Source organism: Haliotis rubra, unplaced genomic scaffold (genome assembly GCF_003918875.1).
Source record: "Haliotis rubra isolate DU_JTF1 unplaced genomic scaffold, ASM391887v1 Scf384, whole genome shotgun sequence".
Taxonomy (NCBI): domain Eukaryota; kingdom Metazoa; phylum Mollusca; class Gastropoda; order Lepetellida; family Haliotidae; genus Haliotis; species Haliotis rubra.
The window spans coordinates 981,757-998,633 of NW_025767062.1; the positions used below are offsets into that span (position 1 = coordinate 981,757).

Consider the following 16,877-nt stretch of genomic DNA (forward strand, 5'->3'; position numbering starts at 1 on the left):
CACACTAGGGGGCGTGGAGACATACAATACGGATATAAGGTGGGGGGGAGTAACTAGGGTAAGGCTACCACACTAGGGGGCGTGGAGACATACAATACGATATAAGGTGGGGGCGAGTAACTAGGGTAAGGCTACCACACTAGGGGGTGTGGAGACATACAATACGATATAAGGTGGGGGCGAGTAACTAGGGTAAGGCTACCACACTAGGGGCGTGGAGACATACAATACGCTATAAGGTGGGGGCGAGTAACTAGGGTTAGGCTACCACACTAGGGGGCGTGGAGACATACAATACGCTATAAGGTGGGGGCGAGTAACTAGGGTTAGGCTACCACACTAGGGGGCGTGGAGACATACAATACGATATAAGGTGGGGGCGAGTAACTAGGGTTAGGCTACCACACTAGGGGCGTGGAGACATACAATACGATATAAGGTGGGGGCGAGTAACTAGGGTTGAGGCTACCACACTAGGGGCGTGGAGACATACAATACGATATAAGGTGGGGGCAGTAACTAGGGTTAGGCTACCACACTAGGGGACGTGGAGACATACAATACGATATAAGGTGGGGGCGAGTAACTAGGGTTAGGCTACCACACTAGGGGGCGTGGAGACATACAATACGATATAAGGTGGGGGCGAGTAACTAGGGTTAGACTACCACACTAGGGGGCGAACAAGGAGACATACAATGGATATAAGGTTGGGCAGTGAGTAACTAGGGTTAGGCTACCACACTAGGGGCGTGAGACATACAATACGATATAAGGTGGGGGCAGTAACTAGGGTTAAGGCTACCACACTAGGGGTGTGGAGACATACAATACGATATAAGGTGGGGGCGAGTAACTAGGGTGAGGCTACCACACTAGGGGGCGTGGAGACATACAATACGATATAAGGGTGGGGGGCGAGTAACTAGGGTCCACAGGCTACCACACTAGGGGGCGTGGAGACATACAATACGATATAAGGTGGGGGCGAGTAACTAGGGTTAGACTACCACACTAGGGGGCGTGGAGACATACAATACGATATAAGGTGGGGGCGAGTAACTAGGGTTAGGCTACCACACTAGGGGGCGTGGAGACATACAATACGATATAAGGTGGGGGCAGTAACTAGGGTTAGGCTACCACACTAGGGGGCGTGGAGACATACAATACTGATATAAGGTGAGGGCAGTAACTAGGTTAGGCTACCACACTAGGGGCGTGGAGACATACAATACTGATATAAGGTGGGGGCGAGTAACTAGGGTTAGGCTACCACACTAGGGGGCGTGGAGACATACAATACGATATAAGGTGGGGGCGAGTAACTAGGGTAAGGCTACCACACTAGGGGGCGTGGAGACATACAATACGATATAAGGTGGGGGCGAGTAACTAGGGTTAGGCTACCACCACACTAGGGGCGTGGAGACATACAATACGATATAAGGTGGGGGCGAGTAACTAGGGTTAAGGCTACCACACTAGGGGGCGTGGAGACATACAATACGATATAAGGTGGGGGCGAGTAACTAGGGTTAAGGCTACCACACTAGGGGGCGTGGAGACATACAATACGATATAAGGTGGGGGCGAGTAACTAGGGTTAGGCTACCACACTAGGGGGCGTGGAGACATACAATACGATATAAGGTGGGGGCAGGTAGCTAGGGTTAGACTACCACACTAGGGGGCGTGGAGACATACAATACGATATAAGGTGGGGGGGTGTAACTAGGGTAAGGCTACCACTAGGGGGCGTGGAGACATACAATACGATATAAGGTGGGGGCAGTAACTAGGGTTGAGGCTACCACACTAGGGGCGTGGAGACATACAATACGAGGATATAAGGTGGGGGTGAGTAACTAGGGTAAGGCTACCACACTAGGGGACGTGGAGACATACAATACAATATAAGGTGGGGGCGAGTAGCTAGGGTTAGGAGGCTACCACACTAGGGGGGCGTGGAGACTATACAAATACGATATAAGGTGGGGCCAGGTACTAGGTTAGGGCCACACTGGGGGCATGGAGACAATACAATACCATAAGGTGGGGGCGAGTAGGTAGGGTTAGGCTACCACACTAGGGGCGTGGAGACATACAATACGATATAAGGTGGGGCGAGTAACTAGGGTTAGGCTACCACACTAGGGGGCGTGGGGCGTGGAGACACAATACGATATAAGGTGGGGACAGAGTAACTAGGGTTAGGCTACCACACTAGGGGGCGTGGAGACATACAATACCATACTAAGGTGGGGGCAGAGTAACTAGGGTTAGGCTACCACACTAGGGGCGTGGAGACATACAATACGATATAAAGGTGGGGGCAGTAACTAGGGTAAGGCTACCACACTAGGGGGCGTGGAGACATACAATACAGATATAAGGTGGGGCGAGTAACTAGGGTTAAGGCTACCACACTAGGGGCAGTGGGAGACATACAATACATGCTATAAGGTGGGGCGAGTAACTAGGGTAAGGCTACCACACTAGGGGCGTGGAGACATACAATACGATATAAGGTGGGGGCGAGTAACTAGGGTAAGGCTACCACACTAGGGGGCGTGGAGACATACAATACGATATAAGGTGGGGCGAGTAACTAGGGTAAGGCTACCACACTAGGGGTCGTGGAGACATACAATACGATATAAGGTGGGGGCGAGTAACTAGGGTTAGGCTACCACACTAGGGGGCGTGGAGACATACAATACGATATAAGGTGGGGGCGAGTAACTAGGGTAAGGCTACCACACTAGGGGGCGTGGAGACATACAATACGATATAAGGTGGGGGCGAGTAACTAGGGTTAGGCTACCACACTAGGGGCGTGGAGACATACAATACGATATAAGGTGGGGGCGAGTAACTAGGGTAAGAGCTACCACACTAGGGGGCGTGGAGACATACAATACGATATAAGGTGGGGCGAGTAACTAGGGTTAGGCTACCACACTAGGGGGCGTGGAGACATACAATACGATATAAGGTGGGGGCGAGTAACTAGGGTTAGGCTACCACACTAGGGGGCGTGGAGACATACAATACGATATAAGGTGGGGGCAGTAACTAGGGTTAGACTACTACCACACTAGGGGGCGTGGAGACATACAATACGATATAAGGTGGGGCGAGTAACTAGGGTTAGGCTACCACACTAGGGGGCGTGGAGACATACAATACGATATAAGGTGGGGGCGAGTAACTAGGGTAAGGCTACCACACTAGGGGGCGTGGAGACATACAATACGATATAAGGTGGGGGCGAGTAACTAGGGTTAGGCTACCACACTAGGGGGCGTGGAGACATACAATACGATATAAGGTGGGGGCGAGTAACTAGGGTTAGGCTACCACACTAGGGGCGTGGAGACATACAATACGATATAAGGTGGGGGCGAGTAACTAGGGTTAGGCTACCACACTAGGGGGCGTGGAGACATACAATACGATATAAGGTGGGGGCGAGTAACTAGGGTAAGGCTACCACACTAGGGGGCGTGGAGACATACAATACGATATAAGGTTGGGGGCGAGTAACTAGGGTTAGGCTACCACACTAGGGGGCGTGGAGACATACAATACGATATAAGGTGGGGGCGAGTAACTAGGGTTAGGCTACCACACTAGGGGGCGTGGAGACATACAATACGATATAAGGTGGGGGCGAGTAACTAGGGTTAGGCTACCACACTAGGGGGGCGTGGAGACATACAATACGATATAAGGTGGGGGCAGTAACTAGGGTTAGGCTACCACACTAGGGGGCGTGGAGACATACAATACGATATAAGGTGGGGGCGAGTAACTAGGGTTAGGCTACCACACTAGGGGGCGTGGAGACATACAATACGATATAAGGTGGGGCGAGTAACTAGGGTTAAGGCTACCACACTAGGGGGCGTGGAGACATACAATACGATATAAGGTGGGGGCGAGTAACTAGGGTTAGGCTACCACACTAGGGGGCGTGGAGACATACAATACGATATAAGGTGGGGGCGAGTAACTAGGGTTAGGCTACCACACTAGGGGGCGTGGAGACATACAATACGATATAAGGTGGGGGCGAGTAACTAGGGTTAGGCTACCACACTAGGGGCGTGGAGACATACAATACGATATAAGGTGGGGGCGAGTAACTAGGGTTAGGCTACCACACTAGGGGCGTGGAGACATACAATACGATATAAGGTGGGGGCGAGTAACTAGGGTTAGGCTACCACACTAGGGGGCGTGGAGACATACAATACGATATAAGGTGGGGGGCGAGTAACTAGGGTTAGGCTACCACACTAGGGGGCGTGGAGACATACAATACGATATAAGGTGGGGGTGAGTAACTAGGGTTAGGCTACCACACTAGGGGGCGTGGAGACATACAATACGATATAAGGTGGGGGCGAGTAACTAGGGTTAGGCTACCACACTAGGGGGCGTGGAGACATACAATACGATATAAGGTGGGGGCGAGTAACTAGGGTTAGGCTACCACACTAGGGGCGTGGAGACATACAATACGATATAAGGTGGGGGCGAGTAACTAGGGTTAAGGCTACCACACTAGGGGACGTGGAGACATACAATACGATATAAGGTGGGGGCGAGTAACTAGGGTTAGGCTACCACACTAGGGGGCGGGAGACATACAATAAAATACATACAGATATAAGGTGGGGGCAGTAACTAGGGTTAGGCTACCACACTAGGGGCGTGGACCACACTACGTGGAGACATACAATACGATATAAGGTGGGGGTGAGTAACTAGGGTTAGGCTACCACACTAGGGGGGCGTGGAGACATACAATACGATATAAGGTGGGGGCGAGTAACTAGGGTTATGCTACCACTAGGGGGTGCAGTACAATACGATAGGGTGGGGGTGGAGCTACCACACCACACTAGGGGGCGTGGAGACATACAATACGATATAAGGTGGGGGCGAGTAACTAGGGTTAGGCTACCACACTAGGGGGGCGTGGAGACATACAATACGATAAAGGTGGGGGCGAGTAACTAGGGTTAAGGCTACCACACTAGGGGGCGTGGAGACATACAATACGATATATAAGGTGGGGGTGAGTAACTAGGGTTAGGCTACCACACTAGGGGGCGTGGAGACATACAATACGATATAAGGTGGGGGCGAGTAACTAGGGTTAGAGGCTACCACACTAGGGGCGTGGAGACATACAATACGATATAAGGTGGGGGGACGAGTAACTAGGTAACTAAGGTTAGGCTACCACACTAGGGGGCGTGGAGACATACAATACGATATAAGGTTGGGGGCGAGTAACTAGGGTTAGAGCTACCACACTAGGGGCGTGGAGACATACAATACGATATAAGGTGGGGGCGAGTAACTAGGGTAGGCTACCACACTAGGGGGCGTGGAGACATACAATACGATATAAGGTGGGGGCGAGTAACTAGGGTTAGGCTACCACACTAGGGGGCGTGGAGACATACAATACGATATAAGGTGGGGGCGAGTAACTAGGGTTAGGCTACCACACTAGGGGGCGTGGGGGAGACATACAATACGATATAAGGTGGGGGCAGTGTAACTAGGTTAAGTACCACACTAGGGGGCTGGACCACACTACAATAAGGCATACAATATAAGGTGGGGGCGAGTAGCTAGGGTTAGGCTACCACACTAGGGGCAGAGGGGGCGTGGAGACATACAATACGATATAAGGTGGGGCGAGTAACTAGGGTTAGAGGCTACCACACTAGGGGGCGTGGAGACATACAATACGATATAAGGTGGGGGCGAGTAACTAGGGTTAGGCTACCACACTAGGGTGCGTGGAGACATACAATACGATATAAGGTGGGGACGAGTAACTAGGGTCAAGCTACCACACACTAGGGGCGTGGAGACATACAATACGATATAAGGTGGGGGCGAGTAACCAGGGTTAGGCTACCACACTAGGTGGCGTGGAGACATACAATACGATACAAGGTTGGGGCGAGTATCTAGGGTCAGGCTACCACATTAGGGGCGTGGAGACATACAATGCGATATAAAGTGGGGGCAGTAACTAGGGTTAGGCTACCACACTAGGGGCGTGGAGACATACAATACGATATAAGTTGGGGGCGAGTAACTAGGGTCAGGCTACCACGCTAGAGGACGTGGAGGGACATACAATGCTTCTGACTCCTGATGCAGTTCTGCAGCAGGATTTATACCTGTCACTGTTAGCGATTATACTCCAACTGTAGGCATTGACCTCAACTTTACAAATATACTCCGATTAACCACGCTGGTAAAGACAAATAGTCTTAATCGTCCCTCCTTTATTTCCTAGCTTTATTTCTCTCTTGAAGGCTGAGAAAAATTAGGTGGAACATTGGCTTGTTCGTGTCTCCTCACATGTGGTGACTTCACATGAACTATTAGGAAGGGAAGGAAGATAATATGCGAAGTGCGTGTCACATCCTGACGCCAAACGCTTAAATAGTTCCCGTTTACACATCAGATTGTTTCTCAGATTGTTGAAATGCGGACGTTATATTCGAAGGTCATGTAATGGTCTATTGTGCAGCCAATTCAACAATATCACTATTTAAGCTGAAATTAGAGTCACATAAACAGGTGACAGCAGAACTGACATCTTCTGTATACCACTTCCTCACCATTACATTGTTCAGTACAAGGGAGACTACTCCGTCAGGTTTCACGAAGCTCTTACTGACAGGTAAGTGTGTACAGACAGTTGAAGTGACGGGTTTCACGAAGCTCTTACTGACAGGTAAGTGTGTACAGAGAGTGGAAGTGACGGGTTTCACGAAGCTCTCACTGACAGGTAAGTGTGTACAGACAGTAGAAGTGACGGGTTTCACGAAGCTCTTACTGACAGTGTGTACAGACAGGTAAGTGTGTACAGACAGTGAAAGTGACGGGTTTCACGAAGCTCTTACTGACAGTGTGTACAGAGAGTGGAAGCGACGGGTTTCACGAAGCTCTTACTGACAGGTAAGTGTGTACAGAGAGTGGAAGTGACGGGTTTCACGAAGCTCTCACTGACAGGTAAGTGTGTACAGACAGTGGAAGAGACGGGTTTCACGAAGCTCTTACTGACAGGAAAGTGTGTACAGAGTACAGAGAGTGGAAGTGACGGGTTTCACGAAGCTCTTACTGACAGGTAAGTGTGTACAGACAGTAGAAGTGACGGGTTTCACGAAGCTCTTACTGACAGTGTGTACAGACAGGTAAGTGTGTACAGAGAGTGGAAGTGACGGGTTTCACGAAGCTCTTACTGACAGTGTGTACAGAGAGTGGAAGTGACGGGTTTCACGAAGCTCTTACTGACAGTGTGTACAGACAGTGGAAGTGACGGGTTTCACGAAACTCTTACTGACAGGAAAGTGTGTACAGACAGGTAAGTGTGTACAGACAGGTAAGTGTGTACAGACAGGTAAGTGTGTACAGACAGGTAAGTGTGTACAGACAGGTAAGTGTGTACACACAGGTAAGTGTGTACAAACAGGTAAGTGTGTACAGACAGTGGAAGTGACGGGTTTCACTAAGCTCTCTCTGACAGGTAAGTGTGTACAGACAGGTATGTGTACATACAGGTAAGTGTATACTAACAGGTAAGTGTGTACATACAGTGGAAGTGTGTACAGGCAGGTAAGTGTGTACAGACAGGTAAGTGTGTACAGGCAGGTAAGTGTGTACAGGCAGGTAGTAAGTGTGTACAGACAGGCAAGTGTGTACAGACAGGTAAGTGTGTACAGACAGGTAAGTGTGTACAGACAGGTAAGTGTGTACAGACAGGTAAGTGTGTACTGACAGGTGAGTGTGTACAGACAGGTAAGTGTGTACTGACAGGTAAGTGTGTACAGACAGGTAAGTGTGTACAGAGAGGTAAGTGTGTAACGACAGGTAAGTGTGTACAGACAGGTAAGTGTGTACAGACAGGTAAGTGTGTACAGACAGGTAAGTGTGTACAGACAGTGGATGTGACGGGTAACAACAGCCACCGCGAGACACGGGAACACTCACACTGTGAGGTACACTTTCAGAGGGTGTGTATGTAAGAAGGTAGACAGATAATTGGGTCTGTATCCTCCCAGCAGAATTCCAGCATTACATAGATGCAATGATTTGTGCTTGCACGAACGCACGCACACACACACACACACACATATTACATCAACACCAGCAGCTGTGTGAGGGTCATATTGTACACCCAGATTAGGCCTGTTTTTGAACTGGACAAATTGTTGCTGCTTGCTGTACATAATTATCACTCACTTAGTTGCTAACTTGCTATAATCTCTGTTTTTATGTTCTATTATCTCTGTTTTTACGTTCTATAATCTCTTTTTTTACGTTCTATAATCTCTGTTTTTACGTTCTATAATCTCTTTTTTTACGTTCTAAAATCTCTGTTTTTACGTTCTATAATCTCTGTTTTTACGTTCTATAATCTGTTTTTACGTTCTATAATCTCTGTTTTTACGTTCTATAATCTCTGTTTTACGTTCTATAATCTCTGTTTTTACGTTCTATAATCTCTGTTTTTACGTTCTATAATATCTGTTTTTACGTTCTATAACCTCTGTTTTTACGTTCTATAATCTCTGTTTTTACGTTCTATAATCTATGTTTTACGTTCTGTTGTTTGTGTCCTGTCATGAAATTTGTAATTACACTCTTTAATGTACTGCCATTCCAATAACCTTGCAGCATATTGTGTTGATGTGTTAACTTCGGTTATTTTGGAATACAAATTGCCCACAACGTTACATTTCTTTGTTGTTTGTGATTTGCATGTCATCGTGTCCTAAAGGCGTAGATCAATGTTGATGCTATAAATAACTGGATTCCCTGGTACAGCTCCCGGGGTCGACAATATACAGACATATAGGTGGAGGCAGATGGAAATGTTGGCTCCAAAAGACCCCAACAAAACAGGGAAGGGTCAGACACAAGACAAACACAAGGATCAGACACAAGACAAACACAAGGGTCAGACACAAGACAAACACAAGGGTCAGACACAAGGCAAACACAAGGGTCAGACACAAAACAAACACAAAGGTCAGACACAAGACAAACACAAAGGTCAGACAGAAGGCAAACACAAAGGTCAGACACAAGACAAACACAAGGGTCGGACACAAGACAAACACAAAGGTCAGACACAAGACAAACACAAGGGTCAGACACAAGACAAACACAAGGGTCAGACACAAGACAAACACAAGGGTCAGACACAAGACAAACACAAAGTCAGACACAAGACAAACACAAAGTCAGACACAAGACAAACACAAGGGTCAGACACAAGACAAACACAAGGGTCAGACACAAGGCAAACACAAGGGTCAGACACAAGACAAACACAAGGGTCAGACACAAGACAAACACAAAGGTCAGACACAAGACAAACAAAAAGTCAGACACAAGACAAACAAGGGCCAGACACAAGACAAACAAAAGGGTCGGACACAAGACAAACACAAAGTCAGACACAAGACAAACAAGGGCCAGACAAAAGACAAACAAAAGGGTCGGACACAAGACAAACACAAGGGTCAGACACAAGACAAACACAAGGGTCAGACACTAGACAAACACAAGGGTCAGACACAAGACAAACACAAGGGTCAGACACAAGACAAACACAAGGGTCAGACACAAGACACACACAAGGGTCAGACACAAGACAAACACAAGGGTCAGACACAAGACAAACACAAGGGTCAGACACTAGACACACACAAGGGTCAGACACAAGACAAACACAAGGGTCAGACACAAGACAAACACAAGGGTCGGACACAAGACAAACACAAGGGTCAGACACAAGACAAACACAAGGGTCAGACACAAGACAAATACAAGGTCCGGACACAAGACAATTACAAGGGTCAGACACAAGACAAACACAAGGGTCGGACACAAGACAAACACAAGGGTCGGACATAAGACAAACACAAAGGTCAGACACAAGACAAACACAAAGGTCAGACACAAGACAAACGCAAGGGTCGGACACAAGACAAACACAAGGGGTGAATGGTTAACGCAGAGGAAAGGTTAATGTTGTTGCACGGTACGTGTTTCAGCTGTCGGAAGTTTGGAAACAGGGGACATAGCATATATTCAGGAAGCTATTGTTTATTGTTGCTAGCTATAATCACCAACATGTCCGTGTCACTGTACGAAGAGTCGTGATCAGTGCTGTAACGGGGCAGCTTTCTTAGTTCCTGGTGCGTCTGTTGTCGGGCCATCAACATGGAACTGCCAGATGACGACAGGGCGATTCTATCAGTGCTGATGAACCGCCTACAGCATCAGTCGAGGGAAACTTCAGAAAGAGAATGTTGTCGACACTCTTCAGTACTCGTGTCTCCTTGGTTCTGGTCTGGGAGCTGACTAATCACATCTCCCTCCCTTACATCCTCGTAGTGATGTAACGCCATGTACCCACTGCTGGGGACGTCTGTCTGTACCAGCGTGACGTCGACCGCATCATCAGCTGTATCATGTTTTCTGTAACACAAGATCCCACTTTGTTAAACAAATAACAGACTCCATATTCGGATCCATTCACACTTACGATCACTGCATTTCATTTTCTATTTTCTGGAAACATTATTGAATATTCATCGATGACATGTGTTTACTTAAAAACATTGCTTACGCTGCAACGCCTCTATCTACATATCAATCTTCGACGCGTGAAAATACCGACTCTATGAGATCGACAAGCAGTCTGAAGCCAACTCTCCACCATATAGTCAATACACAGTTTGCTTTGTAATAACATCCGATCCCCTGTAAACACAGTTATAGTTAGTTCTAATACCAAGGTTTCCCAAGATGCGATCATGCACAAAGCAATATTGTTGTACTGGGATACACTATTACTTTTTATTTGTAAATCTCTTCAAGATGTCTCCCACTACAGTTCGTGAAGTGACCTGGAATGTTAGAACTGTGATACAACAATGTACAGCGAGAGTCGTAGAAAGTTTATAGAAAGAGCGTGCTTGGCTGTACTGCAAAATGATTGCATAATGGTGGTTAAATTAACGTTAATGACAACATCTCATCATGTCTGTAAAAACAGAACAAAATCACATGAATTATCAACGAATTTCATCAAACTATATAAGTATTGTGTAGTTGGCGGTGATGGTGTAACCCACCTGTTTGTAGACAACCCTCTGTGGTAGCAGCAGCAACCACACAGACCTGTTGCTAGGATACAGATGACAGCCGGCACCAGATACTTCACTGTCTCTATGTCTATTAGTGGAACATCTGAAAGTAATAAATAACTGTAAATCAGAGCTATGTTTTTACTGAAAGTGGTCAAATGTTATTGAAACATTATCTGGGAATTCATCATGTCAGTATGTTGGCGTTAGAGATTTTTATTTCTTACAATTTGTATTAGCCTATGGCTCATAACTAAATTTACCGTGTGTTTCTTTTCTTTTCTCAAAGTAGACAATACGTAATTACCGGTTCAATATAATATATGTTTTCAAGATAAGTCAGTACCTCCACACAGTCAGTTCCTTATGTGAAACTGTAAAATGCTGCTTCACTTTGAAATATGATCATATTATGTAGGACAATTCAAGGTTGTGATTCCAGAATTAACTACGAGCTCTGTTGTATGGCAGTCCTTGAGACCTTTGAGTATTACTTACCTGTGCGACAAGATCCCGGAGGACAGCCAGGTGATGACACGTTGTGTGTGCAGTTGTTATTACGCCCGGTAATGTTGTGTTCACCGGAGTTTGTAACAACCTCATCAAGACATACAGTACATACATTACACGGAACCACACAACCAGATGTACCATTACTGCAACCACTGCAACAAGAGGCGTTGATTGAGGCGCAGGTGAAGTTGAGGCATAGCTTCAGGCAGCCTTCACAAGCAGATCGGAACTGTTCACATCCTACAACACACGCACCTGCCTGGTTACACCTCTGGTGTTGGCAATTAGAGTTGCATCGCCGTGAACACTTGGGGCCATACCAGCCATCAACACAACCGTAGACACACTCACCAGTCTGACTGTGACACTCAGGTGGACACGAATCTCCTCCTGGACATTGTCCACCCGTGGTCAGGGAGGGGTTAGGTCGACAGGTGTCACTGCAGGCATCAGTACAGTCGTCTCCATAGAAACCTTGTCTGCATCCCTGTCTACAGCCACTCTCACATCCTCCAACACATTCTCACATGAGCGTCTACACTCTACTCCTGAATAAGGAGGGTGACACTCCTCACAGGTTCCTGTGATCCTGTTGCAGGACTTACATCTGCTGGAACATGTCTTACATCCTGCTCCGTAGTAGGAGTGGCTGCAACCAGAGAAACAAGCTCCAGCCACCTGACAATACTCCCCATCACAACCACCTGGGCACCTGGTACAGCCTACCTGGAGGGTGTCACATGGCCTCTGACAGGTGAGACCCTGGAATCCAGGTATACAACCATCAGTACATCTCCCAATACCTTTGTCACGGTGCAGCTCACACGTGTGGTACCTGCACCTTCTGCTGCAAACATCCAGGCAGATGGGGCCGAAATATCCTCTGTGGCACTTGGTACTGCATCGACCTGTCCATTCATCACACTCTATCACGCTATAAATGATCGGTCAGTAATGTATTTCATACATGATCACTTGATTCAATTTTTACCGTGCTGCTGAAACGTCTGTATCTCTGAAAGGTCTAACGGCAGCTCGAAATATTACTACAAAAAAAAAAAAGGAATTGGTTGGTTTGACAAGTACAGTGACGCGGTATCAAGTAAAGATCTTTATCAAAAGTCATCGATCTACTTGACAATGACAACTGATCCGCGATATTTCCACAGAGTGGCGTACTTTAGAAACGTTCTGTTGTCATGCATTTAACCACATCTAACAGAATACATGAATCGGTTAAAACCAATATTGTGTGGATCCTGGTATCATGATTGTCTTAACAATGAACTATGGATTTGAATGTTGACTATAGAATGTTAATTGAATGTATGTTGCTTTCGCCTATATTTAATACAGATTCCTGTTTTGCCTGAAATCATCTCTGCTTGTATTTTCAGGCGTGGAGATCCAGAAGCTAGTTCCCCGAATTAATTCTAGGTTTGAACGGTCACACAGCAAGACTGTTCCAAAAAGAGCTGAGGCAGATGTTAGCGTAAGCTCAACCGGTACAAGTTGGGTACACCTAACCGACAAGCTGTGTTACTAAGAAACATTGTCAAATAGTATCATTTTTAACAACTCATTACAATTCTGATGCCAGCATGTTTACGACCCCATGATAATGTCTGATCTATTCTGTCACAAACAAATACGTTACATATCGGCTCACATGTTGAGGTGATAATCACGTGTGCAATCACCAAGATCCTCACAGACCACATTGCCTTCCTGAAACTGAAACGAATTGAACTCAAACAACATTATATATCCAGTTAGTGGATGCAGTTTCATCAACTCATGACGCTAAATATCCGTAACTCATGCATAATAATGATATGATAATCAAAAGTTGAAAAGCCCCGTGTATTATCAATGTCGTTAAAGATCTGTAATACAACATTTTATCTACCAAACCAATGCTCTGTTACGGGATATTCCAAATCCTCAGCTGTTCTGTGATTCAACAAGAAAATATGGCGAGTGCATTGGGGATCGGTGTTTAAACTATATTGTTAGATTTTACATTGGATTAATGTCACATAGCGACAAGTTAGTTTTACCCAGATGATGGGGAACGAGTGTTACGTTTCTACAATATCTACTACGCAACATGTCTGTTTGTAATGGTCACGTTTCATCAAATCGTGCATTTTTATCATGGGGTCAGAGTTGTGTTAATACTTTGAAGCATTTCGCTGGTAATGCGCCTTGTATGTTATACCTTTTATACTCCTAAATTGAGTTAATGTATCAAGGCACAGACAAACTGTAGCGCAAATAGGGATGTGCAACAGAGAGAGAAATGACCAGTCTGTCATACATGCGAGCGAAGTGAGCAAAAGTTGGTGACGTACTTCCCTCGCTTTGGTTCGAAAAGTATTTTTAATGTTAAAATAAATATGGCAACCAACAAAGATAGACACCCATTCCTCACACTGTTGTGCTCTCAGATTTCCAATCTCATATTTTATAATTACTCACGTTAAATATATTTCATTCAACATTATAAGCGCCACCGTGGCATATCAAATTGTTCTTCACCTCCATTACCAGTCCTCTGCCAGCACTGGGCTGTCGTTTTCAAACAACAGTCATATAGCTGGAACGTTGAAGATTTTGGCTTTGAACAACAAGCCGATATCACTCAAGTTTGTAATATGTATATAAGCATTGGACTCACCTTGGCAATGAAAGAATGAGTTCTGCACCACTGGTTTTCCAAATCACGCGTAGATTGAAAGTAACTGCTTCTGCTTTGACACAGATCGCATCTTTACAGGTTTGTTTGTATATCCTACTTTTAACAGGAAACAAAAAACAACATTGACAGTTGATTTGTTTCCGCAAGAACCAATGTACGTTTAGGGAAACAGCTGACTAGCCTTCTCCTGTGACTGTAACCTGTGTCAGGCTACGCTAACAACTTTGCAGACATATGGCATTATCTTTACTGGATAGTGACTCATAAATGCATCCTTATGATGTGGTCCAGATCGTACAATGGATCCTCGTAAAGATTGATATGGTATGAAACTGAAGACCATTCGTAAAAATTGATATGGTATGAAACTGAAGCCCACTCGTAAAGGAACAAAGAATCCACGTCCAGAACTCATTACAATTTGTACAACAACGGGCTCCGCAGGAACATATCTGTACAACAACGGGGCTCGACAGGACCATATCTGTACAACAACGGGCTCCGCAGGGACATATCTGTACAACAACGGGCTCCACAGGACCATATCTGTACAACAACGGGCTCCGCAGGGACATATCTGTACAACAACGGGCTCCGCACGAACATATCTGTACAATAACGGGCTCCGCAGGGACATATCTGTACAACAATGGGCTCCACAGGAACATATCTGTACAACAACGGGGCTCCACAGGACCATATCTGTACAAAACCGGGCTCCACAGGAACATATCTGTACAGCAACGGGCTCCACGGGAACATATCTGTACAACAACGGGGCTCCACAGGAACATATCTCCACAACAGCGGGCTCCACAGGAACATATCTGTACAACAACGGGCTCCACAGGAACATATCTGTACAACAACGGGCTCCGCAGGGACATATATGTACAACAACGGGCTCCACACGAACATATCTGTACAACAACGGGCTCCGCAGGGACATATCTGTACAACAACGGGACTCCACAGGAACATATCTGTACAACAACGGGCTCCGCAGGGACATATCTGTACAACAACGGGACTCCGCAGGAACATATCTGTACAACAACGGGGCTCCACAGGAACATATCTGTACAACAACGGGCTCCTCAGGGGCATAGGAGTACAACAACGGGACTCCGCAGGAACTCATCTGTACAACAACGGGCTCCGCAGGAACATATATATGTACAACAACGGGCTCCGCAGGGACATATATATGTACAACAACGGGCTCCGGAGGGATATATCTGTACAACAACGGGCTCCGCAGGGACATATCTGTACAACAACGGGCTCCGCAGGGACATAGAGAATACTACACTAGGTCTCATTACATACGAATTATACGAATCGAGTGTCCTTCCTATGGTATCTGACGGAGCGAAAGCGAGGTCAGATATCATAGGAAGGTCACGAGTTTTGTATAATTCGTATGTAATGAGACCTAGTGTAGTATTCTCTATTTATTACCCACGTCTTACATTCATTAAATTGACAAAATAGCGTATTTTTATGTATTTGGTTTCAAACCGAAACCGGTTTCATAAAGAGTTTGCGGAAGAGTTTTGTACTGTAGTACAATATTTTCGTGACGTCACACTGTAATGATGTCACTGCCTTGGTAAAAGACATGCATGTCAGTTGTCATCGCCTCCTACATGTTACTATCTGATGGCATTAAATATGGCATACCATAAAATAATGCACAATTACTTTATTCCAGTAGAATATATATGTACAGCAGCATGTACCTACAAAGAAATATACTAGGAACAAAATTTAAGGGAACACTAAGATGTCTCATGGTGGAATTTATTGGAACTAAATTGTGACATTGTGTGAGCAATAGTCAGTATCTGGTCCAGCTGCTTCAGGCATCAATGCATGTTTGGCATCTTCTGTGCATGCTTGAGATCAGACAGCAAATGGCCTCCCTTGGAATTTGACGCCATTCTTCTTGTAGGATTTGTCCGAGCGTCTGTAAGTTTGCTGGTTGATGTGGTCTGCCGCAAACCCTGCGCCCCAAGTCATCCCACAAATGTTCAATAGGTGCGAGATCTGGTGATTTGCCAGGCCAAGGTAGACTGTTTATCTGCTGCTGCAGGAGAAAATCCAAAGCAACTCTTTCGCTGTGAGGTCGAGCATTATAGTTCTGGAACTCAAAGTTTCAACCAATCTTTTGCGGCAAATCTCCCTTATGCTCTACAAGTTTCACCCAAATAACGCAGGCCTCTCAAAGATCCCTGGACAACCACAAGATCAGTTCTGTGGTCAAACATCATTCCACCCCACACCATTACACTTTCACCACCGTGTCCCTCATGTTCCTGAACATTGACGTCATGATAGCGCTCTCCGCGTCTTCACCAAACCCGTTGTCGACCATCAATGAATCTCAACAGGAACCTTCACTTGTTGGTTAACATCGTGTAGCGCCAGTGCCTCCTGTCACGATTACCAAACTGTCG

At 46.1% G+C, this 16,877-nt stretch overlaps 1 protein-coding gene across 1 annotated transcript in view; it reads right to left on the bottom strand.

Annotated features, from left to right (window-relative positions):
* LOC124286462 (multiple epidermal growth factor-like domains protein 6) overlaps positions 1-14,498 on the bottom strand; it is a 29,709-nt gene extending 15,211 nt beyond the window's left edge. Inside the window, exons 1-2 of the mRNA XM_046722841.1 lie at positions 14,398-14,498; positions 13,387-13,451 (exon numbers count right to left, since the gene is read on the bottom strand). Coding sequence (XP_046578797.1) covers positions 13,387-13,438 — 52 coding nt within the window. The 5' untranslated portion in view covers positions 13,439-13,451; positions 14,398-14,498. The remainder of the gene's footprint in view (positions 1-13,386; positions 13,452-14,397) is intronic.
* Between the last annotated feature and the right edge of the window lie 2,379 nt (positions 14,499-16,877).